Source organism: Balearica regulorum, chromosome 18 (assembly GCF_011004875.1).
Source record: "Balearica regulorum gibbericeps isolate bBalReg1 chromosome 18, bBalReg1.pri, whole genome shotgun sequence".
Lineage (NCBI taxonomy): Eukaryota > Metazoa > Chordata > Aves > Gruiformes > Gruidae > Balearica > Balearica regulorum.
Genome location: NC_046201.1, coordinates 2,915,725 through 2,936,240, shown reverse-complemented (window position 1 = coordinate 2,936,240; position 20,516 = coordinate 2,915,725). Strand labels below are relative to the sequence as shown.

Below are 20,516 nucleotides of genomic sequence, written 5' to 3'. Positions count from 1 at the left end.
TGTAGACAGAATAAATAGCCTCTCCATCATTGCCACTCTCAAGACCTGTTCTTAGCAAAGTTTTTTTTGGCCCATCAGCTGATGAACTCACTTGGGTTTTGATCTGATAATAAGTTGTTTTTTGTTTTTTTTTTTCTGATAGTTTACTACTTTTAGTCAGTAACTAGGGGTGAATTTGGTCAAATAAGAAGTGATGTGGAGTGTGTGCAGATTTAGATTTTAATGTATTAAATACATGTCCATGCACTATGTTAGAAGTACATTAGTGGACAAATGATGCTCATTTTCAAGACATAAGACATAGAAGGGACAAGAACAAGGACAACAAGAACTGGGGATAACATGTATGTGTTCTTAACTTTTTTTTCTCTGACATTTGTTCCCTTTAAAGGGAACAAAACCTCAAATTCTAACTCATATCTTTCTTGAAGCATTTCACATATACAGCCTTGATCCCTTCTGAGTGCCATGGCAACACAGAGATCCGTATAAGCATTTTTCAAATGTTAAATCAATTTCTCTGGTTTCATTTATTCTGTTACCAATGTGTTATAAGGCATCACTTGGAGACACAACACTGTAGCTTTGAAATCTGAGATGGTAGGAGAAGTCATCTTTAAAAACAACACCAATAATGCCTTCCTCCAAAATTCCTCTTGTTTCCAGTTTTTTCTCATTTTCCACCCCTTCTATCATTATATCTGTCATTAAAAAAAAAAAAAAAAAGAAAAAAAAAAGAATAAAACCATGACAGCTGAAACTTTGATTAAGTCATGCAACAACATGAAAATGTGCACCAGCCACACTTTGCACCCTCAAAAATTGTATTGTCCAAATCCCTTTCTCCCCCCACCACAATGAAGACCAAGGTGCCCACTGTGTCAGGGTGGGTTCAGGCGCTGCAGCTACAAGGATTTAAGAGCAATGTTACCCTTCACGGAAGAATCCAAAGCCACTTTGCTCATTATTTCCCTGGTGGTGTTTGTTACAGGTGTGTACACAAGTGTATATCCCGTAGGGTTAAAGGCAGGATCATCTAACCATCCAAGGAAGTCGTAGGGGATTTCTTGTCGCGGGTAGTGGGATATTATACTTGACGATATTTGTATTATCAAGAGAAAAAACACCGACGTAATCCATTCCTAGAAATGGAAGCAAATGTAAAGGTCAGTGGCAGCACAGTGACTTGGAGGTTGGCTGGTACGGAAAGTGTCTTCAAGGACCCTTCTCATGCAGCGCTGATCTGGCTGCACGGTCCAGCTCCTCTGGCCATGAATGCTTTCTTTCTGCAAATGAGAAAGATCTACTTCACAGGTGTTTTAAAATACAAGGAATGTTCCAAGCGAAAAACATGTTTTCTTAGCACTGGTGCCAACAAGGTCTGCTGATAATTTTGCGCTCATAATCATGAATTGGACATCGTGTTCTTCTAGAGAGTACAGGAATGGGATAAACAACCAAAAGCAACACGCCAGCTTTGTAACAAGCCCTCATTATGCCGTGGTATTGTAGCGTCACGGGAAGAAGTGTAACTGCTGACATTTTCCAGAGAACCACATTACCAGCTGAGGCTTCTCAGATATCACCTAGCATAAAAACAATGCAACGTAAAAATCCTTCTTAGTGGAAACCCTATCTTCCCTTTGGAAGAACAGATACTCACCTGAAAACTTTCTGTCTTCATCCTCCACATCAGAAGAATATTTTTCCATAAGAGAGCACGGGTTTGCTGAAGTATTTTTGAGGCTTTCTTGAATATCCTCTGCATTTTCCCAGCTAGGATGAGAAAGAAAATAATATCGTTCAGAAAAAAAGAGACCACTGGAAGTGAATATATTTACTTGTGTAAAGGCCACTTCAGAGGAAGCCAATAACATGCCAAAGGTTAAGAGCTTTTGTCCATTTTACAGTTTGGACAACCAAGGAGAAGTTTGAAGGAAACAGTCCGAGATCACACAAGGGAACAGAGAGGTGGGTCGCACTCAGCTGCCTGTTCCACGTGCACAGATTTGTCCTTCTTCATCCCAAAGTGGCTTTGTAGAAAGAGGCATTCAACTGGCTATAGTTTGATTCTTCATCTACATAAAATTGAGAACAGTCTGTCCTGTACTAAAAATACGAGAGGATTGAATGGCATGTAGAAAAAAGAAGATATAAAGTTTAATTTTCTTTTTTTATGCAGCTATTAAAAATACTTAAAACATACAGCAGCAGCCTTGCCAAGCCCAGCTCCTGGGTGCAGTAGCTCTAGTTTACGTTGCACATACAGCTCACCCTCAGATCCTGCATTTCTCGCAGTGAATTTACGTCTTGCCTTACACTTGCGATTCACTGGCAAACCACCGCTCACCTACTCCGGATATTGTAACTAGACCCTAAAACATCCCCATGACATACGTGCATTCTCCTCACATCATCTATAGGGGGAAGGCAGCTGCCACCCAGGAGGCCACGTTAGAAACACTGGTTGGATGCTAAAAGTGGCCTAAAATAGATGCTGCCACTGCCTCCCTTAAACAGGCTGGTGAGAGACCAATTTGTCATGTTTTCACCCAAATGTTAATATAATGAATTATGATACTAGCACAGCTAGGACAGGGCAGCATTAAAACTCCACTGTGTTTCTTTATATCCTCCTAATTACTGAGCAGGGAGTATTTATTGGGGGATATTTTTATGGGGAATATTTGTTTCAGCTCCAACTTTGATCATGTGGCCAAGCAGCAAATACCCTGTGCAAGAACAGCAGCAATTTCAGAGTGGCTGGTTTCATGACCTTCCCAGAAGGAGAGGAGGGAACCTCAGAACGTGTTTTTGTATTTTAATCCTTTAAAATGGCTGAAACCAAAAAATCAAAGCAACCTCAAACGCATTGCACTCCCTTGGACATCATTTCTGGTTTCATGGATTGGGCAGCTGGAGTTAATAAAGGGTTCTACTACTCTGTTCTGTTCATTATTTGTTTTTGGAAGAATTAAATATTTGCATACTCCAGGGGTGATGGATCCAGAATCCCTGTTTACAAGGGTTATCTCCCCAGTGCTCTGCTTTCCCTGCCTGGAGCTTTCTCCTGTGCTTCCCCACTGCAGCCTACCATGAAGGTTAAAGGCAATTAGGAAGGGATTTCTAGGAAGTGCTACTTTTTTTGCCCAGGTCTGGATTTCAGTCATTGTGAACTGAAAGCAACAGCCCAGCCTGGGATGTTGGGGAAGTAAAGAAAAGGTTCACACTGGAGTCTTTGGATGACATGGAAAATGTGATGGTCTTGCAAAAAATGCACTGAATTTCTACAGACATAACAAACACTTCATTAAAAAAAAAAAAAGATGGAGCAAATCTAAGACTTTTTAAAGCATTCCAATTAATTTTCTATTGGTTCTAATCTTACTTTTGCCTTTGGAGCAAGAAGCAAATGCCCCTGGAAGCTGAAATGTGAAGTCAGAAAGTCAAATGAATGATGCTGCCTACAAACACTGCATGAACTTCATCAGAAAAAAATTAAATTTAAATTAATATCAAAAGACACAAAATGTAAGCAGGAGAGATGCCTCTACAAGATCTGAGATTCAAACCTGCAGATTCAGAAGACAAACCCAAACATCAGAAATGTATTTGGAGGCAACAGTGTTTGAGAAGCCTTAAACCAGTAAGAGCATCACTTGCAAAACTGAATGTCTCTGGAAGCATTTCGCTTCCAAGGGCTCAGCAAACGCACCCAATCTTCTTGCTCTCCAGGAACACGCTCCTCAGGAATTGCAACAACTTTTGCTGGGATCCTGCGTCCAGTTCTGCTGTACCAAAGGCTGTCCCGGGAAGGCATGTCCCATACAACGGCTTCATTTATTTACTGTCTCAGGGATTTCCTATTTGGCACCTCCTCAGACTTCCCCCCCCCCCCAATAAAAACTTAACAGAGGATATTGTGTCTAACTCCTAAAAGCAAGTTGTTCTTCAGGAGCACTGGCAGGAACCTCTTGATGCTGGCTATGAAGAAAGCAGTGTGCGATGCATCTCGTGCTTCCCAGAGGAGCCGTCGGCTTTCCGAGAGCCAAAGATTAATCCCTGCACATGGGGAGTGCAAAGGTGAACGCGATCTCTCTATACCCTCCTGTGTGCCAGTTATTGCAGGTGCAAAACGCCTGCATCTGGCCCCTACGCAGCCCCGTCTTTACCTCCTGATAAATACGGGACAGATTTGTACTGACTCTACTCTTTAACACACAATTTTTGAAACAGGGTTTTTTTTTTTTTCCCTACTCTCAAAAAACCACAAAAAACCTCTAAGCCTACCCTGTATCAAATTTCACCACTAATTCATACAGAGAAGTGAAATTTGGGGGTCTGCATTTTTAGAAGCCTTTATTGGTGATAGCAAGGCTGGAGGAGGAGGAGTGAAGCGAGGGAGCGTTAGCTGGGAGGACCCAGCACTCAACCTGTGGCTCTTTGCCTACAGCCGAAGTACCTCAGTGGTGAGAATCAAAATCCATGCGCACCCAGAAAAGTAGAATATTTTTTTCTCCATTGCCTCTTAAACATTTTGATGTAAAGCTCAACGTTTGTCAGAGAACGGAGCTGGAAAGTACAGCTCTTATGCATTCAGAATAACACTGTATTAAAACAATAAGGAAAAAAATAATCAGCAAACACAACCTCTGCATGAAAATGCCCTAGGTATAATTTTTCTCTTAGCAAAAGAGAAATATGAAACTCCTTACCTGGTAATGTGTTTTCCATTAGAAATACGTCTCCTACAGCTCTGAGATGCCTGGACTCCTCGTCTCTTTGTAGTCCTGGAGAGGGTTCAACGCCGTAGCAGAGCCCAATGGCCGTGCCCCTCTCCAGCCTGACGTCAGAGTCCGATCCCAGAGGCGCGAACGCTCTCAACGCTTCTGGAGCGATGACCCAACCAGTGAGCAACACCTACAACCAGCTGGCCTAGAGCTTGCAGATATTAAGACTACATTTTGCAGTATTTAATACGACATGTGCATTGCGCGCAATATAACAGCGTGTTTCTACCAGGCGTACAAGTCCTGGGGATTGTTGCAAGAGGAGAGCTGTGTGCCCTGAGACAAGGTGAATGGGAGCTCCTGATGGGTGGCAAAGCACCTTCGCCCCTGCCTGAACTTCTCTGGAGGGAAAACTTCACTGCCTTCTCCCCATCTTGCTCAGAGTCTGAGTCAGCAAGCACTCCTTCCTCTGCAGATGTAAATCCTGCATCCAAGGACCAACTGGATTTTTATTTCTTGTTTCTCTTTTCCCCTTTGTTTTTAATAATTTTTTTTTTTTTTTTTTTTTTTTAGTTTCCACTCCTTTTAATTGCTCTTCCAGCAGCTGCCACACAGCTGGGTTTTTTTTAAAAAATAGTTTTCCAATGGATCTGCGTTCAAAACAGGGAGGTGACGAAATCATATAAGCCAGGAAATCCAAATGAGTTGGAAGGGTGTACAGCCACACGACAGTTCAAGTAGTTAAAGGAATTTGGCTGTCCTGGAACTTCAACAACTCAAAGACTTTGCATCTGATTTGCAGAGCTGACTAAAACCACAAAAGCCGTCTGGTTGTTGCTCAACAAAAGGCCGTAGCTCTTCTGCAGCTGCCGATTTACTCATTGGCAAGGAATGAGCTCATTTAGATGAGCAGGCACTTTCCTGCACCCCTTCCGATCGGGCAACAAGTGAGAACCGGGGAAGGCTGCTCGTAACCGCAAAAAGCACATCCGAGACGAACTTCACCAAGAAAATACTATTTCTGACACGTACCCCGTGCCATAGTGTGCTGGCAATACCTGATGCAGCGTGGAGGCCTGGCGTGTCTGCGTGTTATCTACAGAAAACGCATTTTAACATAAAAATGATGCCTGCTAAGAGCGCTCCTTGGGGATTCCCATCCCGTGTACCGGGTGCTGCTCCTGGCTCTGCTGCTCAAGTATCCCACTCCAAGGCAAATTTTAAAATTTTATTTAAAAAAAATAAATAAAATAAATGGCATGCTGCCTTTAACATGCCATTAAAGACAAACTATTACGTGAAAACCTGGGAACCTTCACCAAGTTCAGATTAAATTCCTATGGGGTTACCTTCCTCCCCACCGAGGGGTCCAGGGCGCGCAACCCCCTTCCACTTTGCTAGGTCCTTCGCCGAGGACGCGCAGGGCTGGGGGTGGACCTCCTCTCTCCTCCTCCTTGGCGGTGGGTCACGCCGGCGCTGGCAGTCCTGTGCGGCAGCCGAGGAGGCAGGCAGCGTGCTTCATCCCTGTAGACCAGGGTTTCGTGTTCCGACTTCCCCTGTGCCGGAGCGAGCACCCATCCAGCCACCCAGTGAGTTTGTCTTGGGCACGGATCCGTGAATTATTTTTTTCGGTGGGGTTAATTTTCAAGCGGATGAACATGATTCATCCCCGCAGATGCAAGACGCGGTGTGCCAGGAGCACGCAGCTCCCGTGGGGTCACTTCTAGCAACAGCCCGAAGTCGGGCTCTATTAATCTGGCTGCAAAACGTTACCCGACTGCGGGCGGTTGAATCCGAAGTGTTGCAATGCTGCAATTGCCCAAATCCAATTAAAAATATGCAACTACTGCAACCTGATGCCCCCAGCCATGCCGAGAGCCCCCCACCACGCTCTGCCCGAGCCCCCGTGCCCGGCACGCTCCAAGGGACAGCAAAGGCTTTTGAAAACAATCCCCTATTCCTAGCACGGCAAAACACACGCACGATAAAAACACGAGCATTTAACAATCCAATCCATCTTTATTTTGGTAGTACTTTCTGGTGGAAAAGGACAAACCTCAGCTTTATAAATACAGCAAAAAGTGGTAAAAGAAAGACTGGTGTATAAAATAAACTGCAAATGATTCCAAGCGCCTGACGGCAGTATCAGGAGGAGTATTACAAACGTGTCACCTTTAGACCCATCACCTTCTGTTTCTGCTACCAGAGTACTGGATACTGGCTACATAAACGACTTCACTCGCTACACAGAGATATTTTTAAATAAGGGCTTTTCTTGGTAACGTAAACAAAATCAGACACATTCAATTCCTCCATATAAAAACACAACCTTATAACACCACCACAAAGTAAATGCATTTTGCACGTTTTGGATGTACTAGCTAACGATTTCTCACAACAACCCTGCGAGGTAACTGCAACCCGTCGTACCTGGGAACGGCGGCACAAAGTGACCTGATTTGCCCCAAGTCCCGCAGTCAGCCCAAATCCAGCTGCCTCGGCTCCGTTTTATCTCCTAGAGCACAAACTGGGTGTGCGCACTGTACGGCTGGGATTTGGCATGTCACCGCTAACAGCTCAACAGAGGGACTTAAAATTGCTGGAGTAAAGCTCTCGCATTTCCAGGGGATTCTGTGGATTAATTTTGCATGTGTTTTCCCTATTCTGGCAATTACAGACATCATACGACACTTTGAAAGACTTCTGATACAATATACTATGACTACAGTGATGTTTTGGGGTGGCGTCTTACGCCACATTGACACGTGATGTCACCACAGCAAAAAGATCCCACCCCAAATACGCAGTTAACTTCACGAGCCGAATTCTTTGCACGTGTAGCTGCACGAACACAGTGCCACCATCAACTGGGTTACTCCAGGGTAAACAAGAATAGTACCAAACGGAGCAAATCTAGCTGCTAATGAAAGGTTTCATATGATCCACTTGAAATGTTAGAAAATAAGACACTATTTTAAATAAGGTGATGTAATCTAGACAGCACAGAACTATTTTACAGACTATTAACTCTAAGTTAAAGAATAACATTAAGACTTCAAGGTTAACTGGTCACAACTGTACTTTCCTAAGTTCACATGAAAAGGGCGTGCTGTGCATGGACAGATGTGCAAGTGACACTCGGCTGAAACACCATTTACAGAGATGGAAGAAATATGGGATCTGGGGAAGACGCTCTTAGCTTGTACGTACAGACACGGGAAAATATCCCGAGACAAAATTCCGGGTCCCACCTTTACTTCAAATAAAGGAAAATGCTCAGAGACACCGGCCAGCAGCAGGGATGCAGCTGGGAGCAACGGGCTGGGGGTTCCCAGGGGCTAAACAAAAGGCTACACAAACAAAAAGAGCTGAATTTGAGTCATTTTTCTTTGCTTACAGGGAAGCGTCAGCCCTAGAAGGGCTTCTGGAACTGCAGTTTCGAGGCTGGTGCTGTAATCCTGGTTCTTTACCTCGGTTTTGTTTCCAGCACAGGAAGGTCGGGCGTACGCAAGGACCACGGCTCAGGGCTCATCAGAACGGGCAGAGTCACGCTCCGCGCTCCCGAAGGGAAGGAACCTTCCCCTGGGGAAGCAATCGGGACGTCCAGGTGTTTCTGCAGTTCTTGGGCTCAAATTTGAACTATGAAACAAAATCTGTACATTTATATGCAATCTACAAGTAGGAAAGAGGAAGCAAAAGTTTTACATCGAGAGTTCACATCTCCTCAGAGTAGAGTAGGAAACTAATGAAAACAGAATTTGGCTCAACGCGGTAACAAACCATTATCAGACATCTAGCATACATTATTGCCTGATAATTATAAACATGACACAGAACCACCTTAACCCACAGTTTGTTGAGTTTTCGCAAGAAAAACAAAGGTCTTTTCTAACTTTAATGTGAAAATATATAATTGATATGACTTATGAAGCCAATGTTCCGATACAAATGCATCTCTATATTTGTTCATTGCAGAACACAATGAACTGTTAACAATCTTTTATTTCACCCTATAAAACTAAAAAAAGTGACGATGGCTTTGTGTAGAAAAAACAAAATAATGTATTTTCAACATACATCTGTCACGTCTTAGGATAAAGGATTATATACTCTGCTCTTCTTAGTGCTTCTATGCAAACAAAGGCACCGTTCCTACCAACGAGGTTGTGAATTTGGATCTTTTTATTTTGGATTTAGGAAGGTGAATGAAAAATTGCCAGGCCAGGACAAAGCAAACGTTCTGCGCTGAGCACATTACTGCCTTACTTATTGCTATCACAAGGTAATAGCAATGGATTAGGAAGTACTGTTGCATGTGCTCATGAATTCACTGTCAAGAAAAATGAAAACATCTAAAAAGGACTGTCTCTAAAACCAGCTGGCAGGATACACATTGTTACACCCAACAAAAGGATTAGACTGTTTTTAATGAAGACGAGAAATACTCACATCTCTGCAAACCCCATAACTACACAGTTATGTCTTTGTACTTTTACCAAGCGGGGGAAAGAAAACATCCACTTCTGTACACCCCCTTTAACCCGACAGCGCATGCATAACAAACACCAATGCCACCCAGAACCGCAGCACGAGTCGGCCCCATTTGCCAACGTGCGATAGAAAGGGATCTAAGTGTCGACGAGTGCCGTATTATATCCGTGAATGAACATTTTCACAGCGGCTGGACACCAGGCTAAGCTCGCAGTGTAATTCAGGACCCTCTTTGCAGTGAATACAATTGCTTTGGAGTGGTTTTTCCCCTCTCTTCTTAAGCAGGTGCATCTTCTAAGCATAAGCAGGGATGGGTCAGCCGGCGGGGGAGCAGGACCTTGTGGGGACACGTGTCTGCACGGCACCTCGTCGGGCGGGCACCAATGCCCAACTCAGGGCAGGGGGCACGGCACGACCCTGCGAACCAGTGAGTTGGTCCCGCGGGGCGGGATGCTCCAGCGGCAACTGGTTTTGCTCAAATGCACGATTTTCCAATCGCACCAGCCCAACCTCAAGCAGCCAGCTCCGATGCCGGCGCAGCACGGCCAAGGGAGGAAGGCAGAAGGGTGCTCCTGCACAAGTGACCAACACCAGGAGATGACCGACTGTCGTGGCAGCGGCTTCTCGCTCAATGCAAACCGGGAAACAGCGAGGGGAGAAGGAATTTCAGATCAGCCAGAATAACGGTGGGGACGCTCACCGCTATTCCAGCGTTATTCCTAAGGCCAGGATGGTGGAACATGCTCAATGCTTCCAAATACGATTTTCCTTGTCCATCCCAGCTCCGAAGTTTTCCACGCTCACGTGCAAACGTGTGCGCAGAGGATCATCGCTGGCACAAAACACGAGCTGCTGAGCAGCTCTGGACCATAAGGAGCTCAGAAAACGACTCGGTCTTCCTGCGTCCTCTCCCACCACAGCGTGCTGTTCAGGGTGCCGAAGCTGCTGTCCTCCTCCTCCTGCTCCTTAGCAAGCTCCACGAAAACCTGGGACAGACAGAAAGGATGCAAATACACCACGGTCCTTGTAGGAGCTTTCTTTGTCACAAATAGAATTCATGCTAAAAACCTCACAAGTATTGAATGTCTTGCTTCATCTCCACGTAGGAAGTTTTTAGCATTTTGGGTTTTTTCTCCTTGCTCCTACGCTCCCACCTCATTTTTTCAAGAGCACAATGAAAAGGAAGTTGAACCGAATACACGCTGAAGGACATTTATCGTCAGCAATAACTAACCCAGAATAAGCAATAATAAGCCTCAGCTTCACCCTCCTTTCCGAAATGAACAGCAGTGCCTGTCATTTGAATAAATCAGAGCGGCACTTCCACTAACACCTCAAATTTATTTTGCTCCAGTCACTGCAGTCGGCATCTTATTTTTGAAGGAGAAAATGGGAATAAAGAGGAGCAGGGGATCTGGCAGTCCCAATTCACTTCAGAAAAGGGGACTTCAGTTCCCCCAAAACACCCAAACAGGCATCAGCAGCGCGGCCCCAGCTGCCTGAAAGCCAGGAGGGGGGACAAGCTGCCTGCGCAGGGCTCAGCACCCCCTCCCCATCCTCTACGGCTCGCCCAGACTGGATGCACGACTCCTGCGTGGCAGGGGCAAAGCGAATCCACCCAGGACGCCTGCGAAAACTCCGTCAAAAAACCTGCAACACCTTCGCATGGCAGGGTTTACTTCCACGAAATATAATTTGCTTTAACATACCTGCTCCAGTGTTGCCTGAGAAAAGCTGTACTCCTCGATGTTAAAGGTGTGTTTTACTGTTAAAGAATTAACGAGAGCGCACATTTAGGAATACTGTGCTATCTAACAGATCTGGATTTAAAGCATTTTAAGCACTTATTCTTCATTTCAAAAGAAACAGAGTTGGGAAACCATTAACAGCAGAAAAAATAAATTAAATGGATTTGAAACAGAAAGGCAAAAATGCCACCGCATGGCAAATGTGTCAGTTATAGAAGACAAAATGATTAATGTATGTGAAGCATGGCAAGTGCTTAATTACCTTCTTCCAGCTTGGAAAAAGAATGTGAAAGTGACTGTACATCTTCTTTAGGAATTTTATATGCCAAAATAGAAGCAAAACTAGAACAAAGAAAAAAAGTGAATTTAGCTTCAGGTAAAATTACTCAAAGCAGAAATATTAATATCCAAGTGAGTGGATTTAAACTCATTTTCTGAAGGTTACTCCAGGCACTCTGACTAGTCATCATCATCCAAGGCAACAGGAACGCTGCGGCTCCAGGAGACTGGCTGGTTTATAACCTGTCTCAAGGATCCAGGTCCAGGTACACCAGCTGAGATCCCCCTGAGACCGCTCTATGATTTATACACTCTTCAGCTAAGGTTCAAACATTTATATTCTGCCTATAAACTAATGAAAGAAAAATCGCTGCCCAGCATTCCCAAAGTTATGAGGTTTTGCCTTTCAAATGAACTTAGAGGGAGGTCACAGGATCTCTTGGGACTTTGCATCATCCAGCGGTTCCTGCAACCCAGACTCCAGAACAGGGAATTGCTCTACCCCACGCATTTGCTTCTGAAAAATGAACTCTCTTCCAAACCTCCTGACCTGAAGAAGGCTCCTTACACAATGCCGGCACTGTCCTTTCTGGAGAGTCATCAGCGGTCACCGAGCCAGACCCTCGAGTTCATACGGCAGAAATTCTAAGCTGTTCGGGGAAAAAACCCAACCAACCTGCCCTCAAACTTTGAGGTACCCCCAGAAAACATTCAGACATTTCTAGGTAAGGGTCAGAGACTCAGTGACTCAGATTTTCCCAGCGACCCTGACCGAGGAGGAAGCCATCAGGCAACAGCTATGCAGACATTGAGTTTTGCTTCCTCCACGCTGAACTTCTGCACGCAGGGCTCGCAGCCACTGCCCTGGCAGCTTTTGCTGGCCTGCAAAACCCTTCCTCTTTTTGTTTTTTAAGCTATGTGTAAATATTTTTTATACATTTTACTATCATGGCATTGCCTACTTGGCACCAAGTTGCTGTTGAGAAATCAGGGGCTTGTATTAACATCAACGTTTTCTGCGTGTTTGTTAAACTTCACCTTTCCTGACGATTCGCGTTTGGGAAGATGTGCAAGATCTGGCTCTGCAGATACTCCACCTGCTGTACATCTGCTGTTTCTTTTAATTTCATTTCCAAGAAGTATCCTCTGCCAAACTTACTCTTCAGGTGTTGGACAGTACCTATACATCTACCAATTGCAGAGAGAAAATAAGAGTATAACTAATAACAAAAATAACTTCTAAACAGACCCTTTTTGCAGTTTAAGTTTAATTTTTCTCCAAGTTTAAGGTGCAAACAAATTGTCTATCTGTATTTTCATATCAATATATCCTAGTTGACAGCTGTCCTATCCTCCCTGCCACAACACCCGCCCACAGGGGAGGGCTCCGGCGGTACCTGAGCTGCCCGGACACCAGGATGGCCACACGGTCACAGACAGCATCTGCCTCTTCCATGTAGTGAGTGGTCAGGATAGCTGCTCTCTCCTTGTTTTTAAATGCTGCTCGAATTGCCCGCCTACAAAATATAACCAAAAAAAAAAAATAAAAAATCCCTGAATGAAACATTTGGCACCTACCAGTAAATCCTGGGTGAGTAGGAAAAGAGGACCGTGATGGTCAAACACAAACCATGTATTTCATGGACCAGTAATACTCCCACAGCAACAATTAACACCTGAATTTTTCACAAAGATGACTCAAACCTCATACTCCTTCTATTATTTTAAAGATTCCTTTTGACTTTCAAGCTTTTAACGCTATTTTGGGAGAGGGCACAGATGAAGTGCACCTGCCATGAAGGTCGGGTTGATTCCCTGTCTACGGCTCTCCCTAGCTCTAACGGGGCTAACGCAGACGAAAAGTAGGGAAATTCCCAAAAAGACACAAGCCGGTGGCCAACACGGCCCTGGTGGCACTCACCACATGTGCTGCTTGGCTTTTGGATCCATCCCCGTTGATGGTTCATCCAAGAGCGTGACCCGGGGGTTGCCCAGCATGCTCAGGGCAAAGCACAGCTGGGGGGAAGGCAGAGAGAAGGGGTAAGGACACAGCAGCTGCTGGAGACACCCAACACGGCGCCTCGAGAAGCTCCCCCATACCTTGCGTTTCAGCCCTACGCCCAGCTTCTTCGTTGTCTTCTGCAGGTGGTCTTTCAAATCCAGGGCACTCGCGATGCTGCGGAAGGGGGAGGACTGCATGTGAACAGCTGAGAGGGTGATGGTTCGGCTCCCCCCTCATCACACAGTATGCTAACCTCTCATTTAAAGAGCTCAGTTCCAAATATTTGGATAGAAAGTATAAAAAAAGCAAAGCAATAAGCAGAATTGGAGCTGGGTGTTTCCATAAAAACCTCCTGCCCTGTGGTCCCAGAGGAGGTGACAACCAAGAAATGGCTCCGAGCCCGGGACTCACCATCCTCGCAGCCTCTGCAAAGGTCATCGTTAGCACTTCATAACTTTAAAACAAAACAAAACCAAACCAAACCAAAAACCCCCCCCAAAAAACAACCAACACCAAATAAAAACCACAGCAAAAAAAATCCACCATAAATACCAGCTGAATTTTGTGTGGCTGAATCTGTATCTCCTAATCTACAAATTCACACTTGCTGAATTTGCTGAAAAGATCCAATCAAACATAAATGGACAGAAATATTGCCTTAGGAGTTGGGGGGGCGGATAAAAAAAAGCCCTAAGAAAAATACAGCTAAAACCTTAAACATTTCTGTAATAAACTACTTACCGTTTTATGACTTCCTTAACATCAGTCTGACTCATTCCTTTGATAGCGCCATAAATTTCAAAGTGTTCCTGCAATGTGATATCTGGCCAAAGCGGATTCGTTTGAGGACAGTATCCCACAAATTTCACCGAGTCATCTTCGCTGTTCAGTCCAAAAGAATAATCTCCCATCAGAACCTTCAAGGGAAAGGTACAGACTTTACTCAATAACATAAGTTTCAGAATTGGTTTTGTAAAGTTTTAGCAAAAAACACTTGGGATTGCTTGCAATAATAATAATAAAAGTTAAATACAGATTTGGTTTTTTATTTAGTTTGCAGCATGTAGCATACCTGCCCACTGGTTGGCTCAATCTCTCCAACGAGCATATTAATTAGCGTGCTTTTCCCAGCTCCGTTGGGCCCTAACAAGCCCAGTATTTCTCCTAAAGGATGGATGACACACAGAACATTGCCCGGGAGGTCAGGTCAATGGATTCAAGAGTCATCTTTGTAAATAAACCAGCTCAACAGCAAGTAATTTAACTCCAACCTTTTTTTACGCAGAGACACACATGTTTTGTTGCCACTTTCTTTATTTTTCTCCCCAGAAGAAATTCCTTTCTCTCATCAAACTCTTTGTGCAAGCTGCTGACCAGGATTGCTGGCATCTAGTAGAGAAGAGGGAAGTGGCTGCAGATCCCAGCAGCTCCGGGAAACCTCCGGATCTGGGGTGCGGGTAGCGCCCGCGGGCGCGCAGCATTACCTCCTCGCTTTTGGGGCTGCTCAGTATTTCTTGGACTCGCAGCCTCTCTGCCTTCACGTCTTCATCTTCGTTCTCATCATGCGGGACGTCTGGGAACTTCCAGGTTCTGGTTTTTGTGAAACATTTTCTAAGGGGAAGAAAATAACGTGATGCCTCCGCTCGGCATTCAGGTGGAATAAAGCTGTCAGAGAAATCGGTCAAGGTTTGCTCGCTGCTTTGATGCGGCAAGCAGTTTGTGTTTGCCAAACCCAGCGGTAACACATTTACGCAGCGCACCGGAGAAGCCCCAAAAGAGCAGAAAGAGCTGTCGGCGATCGCAGCTTCGTCATCTTTGTGCCGAGCTCTCTGCTGGGGTACGCAGCTCTAGCCGCGCAGAGGGAAAGGAAATTCGGAACGGGATCTGCTTCGTTAGGGACACGTCATCGCCGCCCCAGCGGGCAGCTGCAGCGCGGCTCAACCTTCCCTGCAGCGCACGGGTGCTGCCTCCTGCTATGCACCATCATAACAGGCATTAAACCCTGCCATCACGCCTGTTTTCATACGGCAGATGTCCTTATAAAATTCCTGACATTGCACTCATATAACTTAAAAGGAAGTAAAAATAATATTTCTGCACTTTATTGACTGAATTTCAGACAACTAAAGTTAGGAGAAGAAAATCTTTAGACACTTGGGATGGGCTATAACCACAGGTATTTTATTTTCTGCAATATCGCCCATAGCTGCATATTCCAGCTGAATCACCAGCATCGGTTTTAAAAACGGCTTCTTTGGACTATTACTTTTTAAAAGTCTATTCAACAGAGACACACCTGAAAAATGGATCCTCTCTAACTGTCCTCCCTCCATTCTTCAGCTCAAAACACCGCAGTAGGAAGAGCCACACGGCGCACTGCAAATAGGGCTAAAACGGACAAAAACAGTTCTGGTTACCCGGAGTGCTGCCAGCCCTGCGAGGCTGGTGACCCCATAGGTGACCCTATAGGTGACCCCATAGGTGACCCCACCAGCGCGATGAGTGACAAGAAGCTCCAGCTCTTCGCCACCACAGACGTGCCGATGTTTCCAAGAAGATGAAATACAGCGTTAGGCGCTGCTCAGTGGGTCGACAGCCAGACTCTGCTAAGATTTCATGGCAATTATTTGGGGGTTTTGGAGAGAGAAGGGACCGTCCCCTGCTCTGGAGTTCTTGCTCCACCTGCACGGACTCCCAGAATAATCAGGATTAATTTTGGCACCGTTAATAAGACCACTGAAGCAGCAGATGTTGACCTGGTAGGCACAGCAGCTTTTACTGATACTGTTCACGCCACCACAGGATGCAGAGCTGCAGGCTCCAGTGATGCTCAGCGTTATATCAAATCTTTTATTAATAAAGATGCCTGAACAGAAGGGGCCTCCCAGCAGGAGTCAGCAATTCTCTACAGCAAATATGGCAAATAATCAAATAATCATACTTACAGCTATAACTGCTACCAGGAGCCGGTCCCACGGGTCGTAGTATCCTCCGTTCTTTCGTTTGCCTTTCCATGAGACCTGACAGCACAAAAAACCCACCTTCAGGTAAATAATCACCTACCAGGGACTGCATATTCCACACTGCACTTTAATCTCAAACCAGTCATTTAAGTTATGTTGCTCAAGCACTTTCTGAGCTCTGCAGAGACCCTGCTCGCACAAGTCTGACACCAGTAAACTTCCATCAAAGTCCCTGGGGCTGCTCCCAGTTTAAAGCCACCAACTCCCAACCAATCCATCTCCCATCACTGCGTTCGCTCAACTCTGCAGGCCGAGAAACGCACGGTTTTCCTTTAGATATTTAATGGAAGACTCGCTTCCTTCCTCATTTTAAAATCGCAACACACTGCTTACAGGGGAGAAAAAAAAAAAAGTGACTTTTCACCAGCAGTTGTTACTCTTCACATATGGAATGGCTACGGGTGACATTACACCACTGGGCAGGTCTCTGCTGTCTCGTTATCATTAAAGACGCCCACCCAACCCCAGCCACCTACAAATGCTCTGGAGAAGATTTCTTGTGTCCCCTTACCTTGATAAAACAAATCAGACAGCCAATGAGGGGATAAATAGGAATGAAGATGGAGAAGACATAATGCAGGATGGTGGTCACCAGGTAATAGTCCAGAAAAAAGGCCACTTCAGTGACAACTGTACAGAGCAAGGCTGTCTGCACAAGACAAAAGGGGGAAAAAAAAAAGTCCATTTTCATTCTGTTCAGGCTCTCCAAACATATGTTATCTAATTTGAGGCACATTTTTTAAAGCTTTTATCATTTAGGATATAACAGTAGTACAAAGACATTGATAAACGTTTCAAACTCCTTCTGCATTAAGGACACACCGTTAAAGAAAATAACTGGGAAGCCTGTTGTGGCTTTGGAGATTATCGATCTTCCTAGCTAACCGAAACCAAGGTAAAGCTACTCACCACTGAAAATATAAATGACCAAAACTCTTTTGTATTCTGGACTTTTTTAAACGTGAAGGAGACCACGTAAGTGAAGAGCACGACTGATGGGACATAGCCAATCAGGCAAAAAATCTGCAAAGATAGGAAAGGTTTCTCAGGAAATGTACAGCAAGAATCAGGGGGTGCACTTTTTGTATAAGCATCAATTGGAATTACTTTAGTGTGCCACATAACTCTGGATTCATCTTTGTCACTTAATTTGACATATTTTGCCACCTTGGTACAAACAGCATATTCTAGTAAAGACACAAATTAAAGAATACATGGATAGGCAGGAACCTCCCTCAGTTTCCTTTAAACTATTTCCCTTTTTTTTTTTTTTTTTTTTTTTTTTTTAATAACACAGGCTCCCATAAACGTTGACCTGAAGATTTTGGCAAATATTAGGAATTTCTACCCCTCAGCCTTAGCATTTTCACAGAAATTAAAACAAGGGTAGATGCACTGGTAGAAAAATAGCCCTGCAGCGCAACAGTCACATCCCAAACCTGATTAAGTCCGAGCTTCTGGGAAAGCAGCTAGGAAAATCTGATTCTTCTCAATTACAGCCAATATCTCAGGGAAGCCCGCTCTGAATATAAAAGACACGAAGACTTGTAGTATCTTCAATTTAATCGTACGCTGCAATTCATTGCAGGGCTGGTCTGTGCTCAAAGTCACCGTAGCCTTGTCATCAGCAGCACGCCGATGCAAATGGAGCAATTATCAATCAGCGGCAGAGAGCACAAAGCTGACCGAGCAAGCAGGGCAAAAAAGGATGGAGCATTTCCTTGGGAGATCCTGGTATTTTAAAGCTCCGTTTTATTCCAGTTCTGAACGAACCTCCAAAATTTGAGTATTTTTTCCCCACGAAAAGTAGTACTATTTTGCCTTTGGTGCAGCCTGATCGGTGCCTCTGCACCAGCAGCTTCTATTAGGTATTTTCCTCGTATATCGGTTGGAAAAAGTCCGCTGAACCAGCTAATAAAAATAAACACTTGTGGAAAATAACGTAACCATCCTCTCGCATCCCCACGTGTGCTCCAGTCCCCGCTGCACTCACCACAGCAAGGAACTTGCCAACGTAGAAATACACGCCGTAGTGAAAGGCGAAGAGGCTGCCTATCATCAGGACAAGGATGGAGAAAAACAGCGGGAAGTCAACGACGACTTGCCCAGTCCAGTAAGCGGAGGGATAAAGCCCTGCTATCTTCAGCTGTGTGTACGCTTTGATCTGCAAGAGGAAAAGAAAACTCAATGTTAATTAAGTGTTCATTAAAATTAACACTACGCTAATCTGCCTCGGTGTGTGAGCAGGATCTTGGTTTTCCCTCTAATACGCTGCGTTTACGCTGACGTGGCATCAGCGCGTTACCCAGTTACCACTGATTCTAGCTGCCAAAGCAGCAAAAAGCATTTCCATGGAAAGCAAAAGGGCTTTTCCCAAATCTGCTCCATCCCAGGCACCGAACAGCAGTCACATCCATACCGCCTCTCATGGCAAAAGATGCTATTTAAAACACTTCTTAAGATTTCCCTCAAAATCCCAAGGTTTTTAAGTTCTTGTGCAGTCTATGAATCCACTCCTGGGAGTTTACCTTATGGTTTTCTGCGTTGTCCATGGCAAAATAGGGTGGCATTCCAGTAATAATGATTCCCAGTAACACAGCTTCAAAATAGATCTCCAGTCTGAAAATTGTGTCTGGAAGATTCTGAAATACAAATCAGATTTCTTCAACACCAGAACACGTCACGCACACATAAAAGAAAGGCATTTAGAACTGGAACATGACCATAAATGCTAAAACATAGATTCTGTGTATCTCAAGATCACCTGAGCTGCAGCATGAAGAAAAATACCTATGGAGGTTTCTGGAGTGTTTATAAGAGCGTCTAATAAACTCTTTGAGCATTTATCTCCTGCGGCAGGTCCCCTCCTCTCCTAAAGGCCACCCCAGCTCTGCAGAGGAGGCAGCAGACCTCCAGCATCCCCACGTGCAGCCTCCGAGAACTGCAGGTAACCCGTAACAAACCCGCCGCCACTTCCCAACAGGACATCCTCTTTCCAAGTCCCTTTCCCTCCACTTCCACAAGCTGCAGAACAAAATCCCAGCACCTTTCAAGTCCTCTTCAATTCTGCAAAGGTCCGTACCATGACTCACTCCACGGGCTTTGGCTACTGGGGCCCAATCCTTCCCGACAGCACGGTGCTGAGCACAGCCTTGGTGCTGCAGAGAGCTTCTCCCTTCGTTTGCGGCGTGGTTTTGCACTCCCCCTCTCACCCCAGGGATGCTTTGCCGTGTCTAAGGGTGATTTTTTGCCGTGCAGCCACGGGTTCTGCTCACCTGAACGAAGGGGTTGCTCCAGATTTGAATGCTCTCCGTCACGTTTAAATTGCGCAAAAGTAGATTGCTGACAATATTCATCAAAACTGGCAGGGAATGCACCATGGTACTGTTGAATATGACCGTGAAAACATAGTTCTGGAAAGGAAAGTATGTGCTCTATTAATTCTTCTGCACGAAGGGCAATACCCTGGGAGGGCTCTCCTATGGGCTTAATTAAACCTGAACATTGGAAAAAAATCTTTGCGCAATGAGAGTACGCTTTGCAGGAAGCTCTGGGCTGCTCAGGGTGGTTATAACACGTAACCTAATTCAGGAAAACAGTCGTGCTCCTGGAGAACAAATTATTTGTACTAAATTCCCAGAATGTTTTATGCAACTGTGAAGATATGACAAATGATGGTCTAGACAATTACAGTCTGAAAAACAATACACACAACGACCCACACTTCTATGTTCTTGCTAATGCATTTAAAAATCAGACAGGAAAAAATTTACAATAGCTAAGGGCTGCACTGTCACACTAATATTAACAGTTTGCAATGAATAAAAATGGGAACAAGAGACAGAGCTGGCATATTGCAAAGCAGTTCCTTTGCTGGAGATTAAATACGACCCCAATGTTCAAATCTTGCTGACGCTCCTTCAGCGACCATACTGAAATGAATGCTCACAATCCGAGAAACTCATTTTTCTTTACACACGAGAGCACAATGGAATTATACTTCTGTCAAATTGTATAATTCAGCCCGTATAAGTAAAAAAAAAAAAAAAAAAAAAATTTTTTTAAAAAAATTCCTATACCAGATCTCTTGTGAAGTAAAATATTTCTCTTGGCTTTTCGTGTCCTTGCAGGGAAGAAAGAGGGATGGAAGTTTTATTAGCCTACCATAATTATCATTATTTGATAATATTTCCATTCTGTTAATACAAGCCTCTTTCCAGGCCTCTTGTATAAGCAATATTAC

General features: G+C 44.6%; 2 protein-coding genes across 7 annotated transcripts in view; both read right to left on the bottom strand.

Moving 5' to 3' along the window:
• The window catches only part of LOC142604455 (ATP-binding cassette sub-family A member 9-like), a 28,352-nt gene extending 20,863 nt beyond the window's left edge, over positions 1-7,489 (bottom strand). Inside the window, 6 exon segments of the mRNA XM_075771092.1 lie at positions 553-701; positions 932-1,142; positions 1,664-1,776; positions 4,716-4,920; positions 5,789-5,826; positions 7,483-7,489. Coding sequence (XP_075627207.1) covers positions 553-701; positions 932-1,142; positions 1,664-1,776; positions 4,716-4,920; positions 5,789-5,826; positions 7,483-7,489 — 723 coding nt within the window.
• ABCA5 (ATP binding cassette subfamily A member 5) overlaps positions 6,730-20,516 on the bottom strand; it is a 34,212-nt gene continuing 20,425 nt past the window's right edge. For all 6 annotated transcript variants that reach the window (XM_075770302.1, XM_075770303.1, XM_075770299.1 and 3 more), the window contains 18 exons: positions 19,549-19,686; positions 18,802-18,915; positions 18,267-18,437; positions 17,183-17,296; positions 16,785-16,922; positions 16,196-16,270; positions 15,547-15,638; positions 14,735-14,861; positions 14,522-14,639; positions 14,323-14,414; positions 13,992-14,167; positions 13,349-13,424; positions 13,170-13,264; positions 12,646-12,765; positions 12,287-12,436; positions 11,232-11,311; positions 10,931-10,986; positions 6,730-10,207 (listed from right to left, as the gene is read on the bottom strand). In XM_075770302.1, coding sequence (XP_075626417.1) covers positions 10,100-10,207; positions 10,931-10,986; positions 11,232-11,311; positions 12,287-12,436; positions 12,646-12,765; positions 13,170-13,264; positions 13,349-13,424; positions 13,992-14,167; positions 14,323-14,414; positions 14,522-14,639; positions 14,735-14,861; positions 15,547-15,638; positions 16,196-16,270; positions 16,785-16,922; positions 17,183-17,296; positions 18,267-18,437; positions 18,802-18,915; positions 19,549-19,686 — 2,040 coding nt within the window. In that variant the 3' untranslated portion in view covers positions 6,730-10,099. The remainder of the gene's footprint in view (positions 10,208-10,930; positions 10,987-11,231; positions 11,312-12,286; positions 12,437-12,645; positions 12,766-13,169; positions 13,265-13,348; positions 13,425-13,991; positions 14,168-14,322; positions 14,415-14,521; positions 14,640-14,734; positions 14,862-15,546; positions 15,639-16,195; positions 16,271-16,784; positions 16,923-17,182; positions 17,297-18,266; positions 18,438-18,801; positions 18,916-19,548; positions 19,687-20,516) is intronic.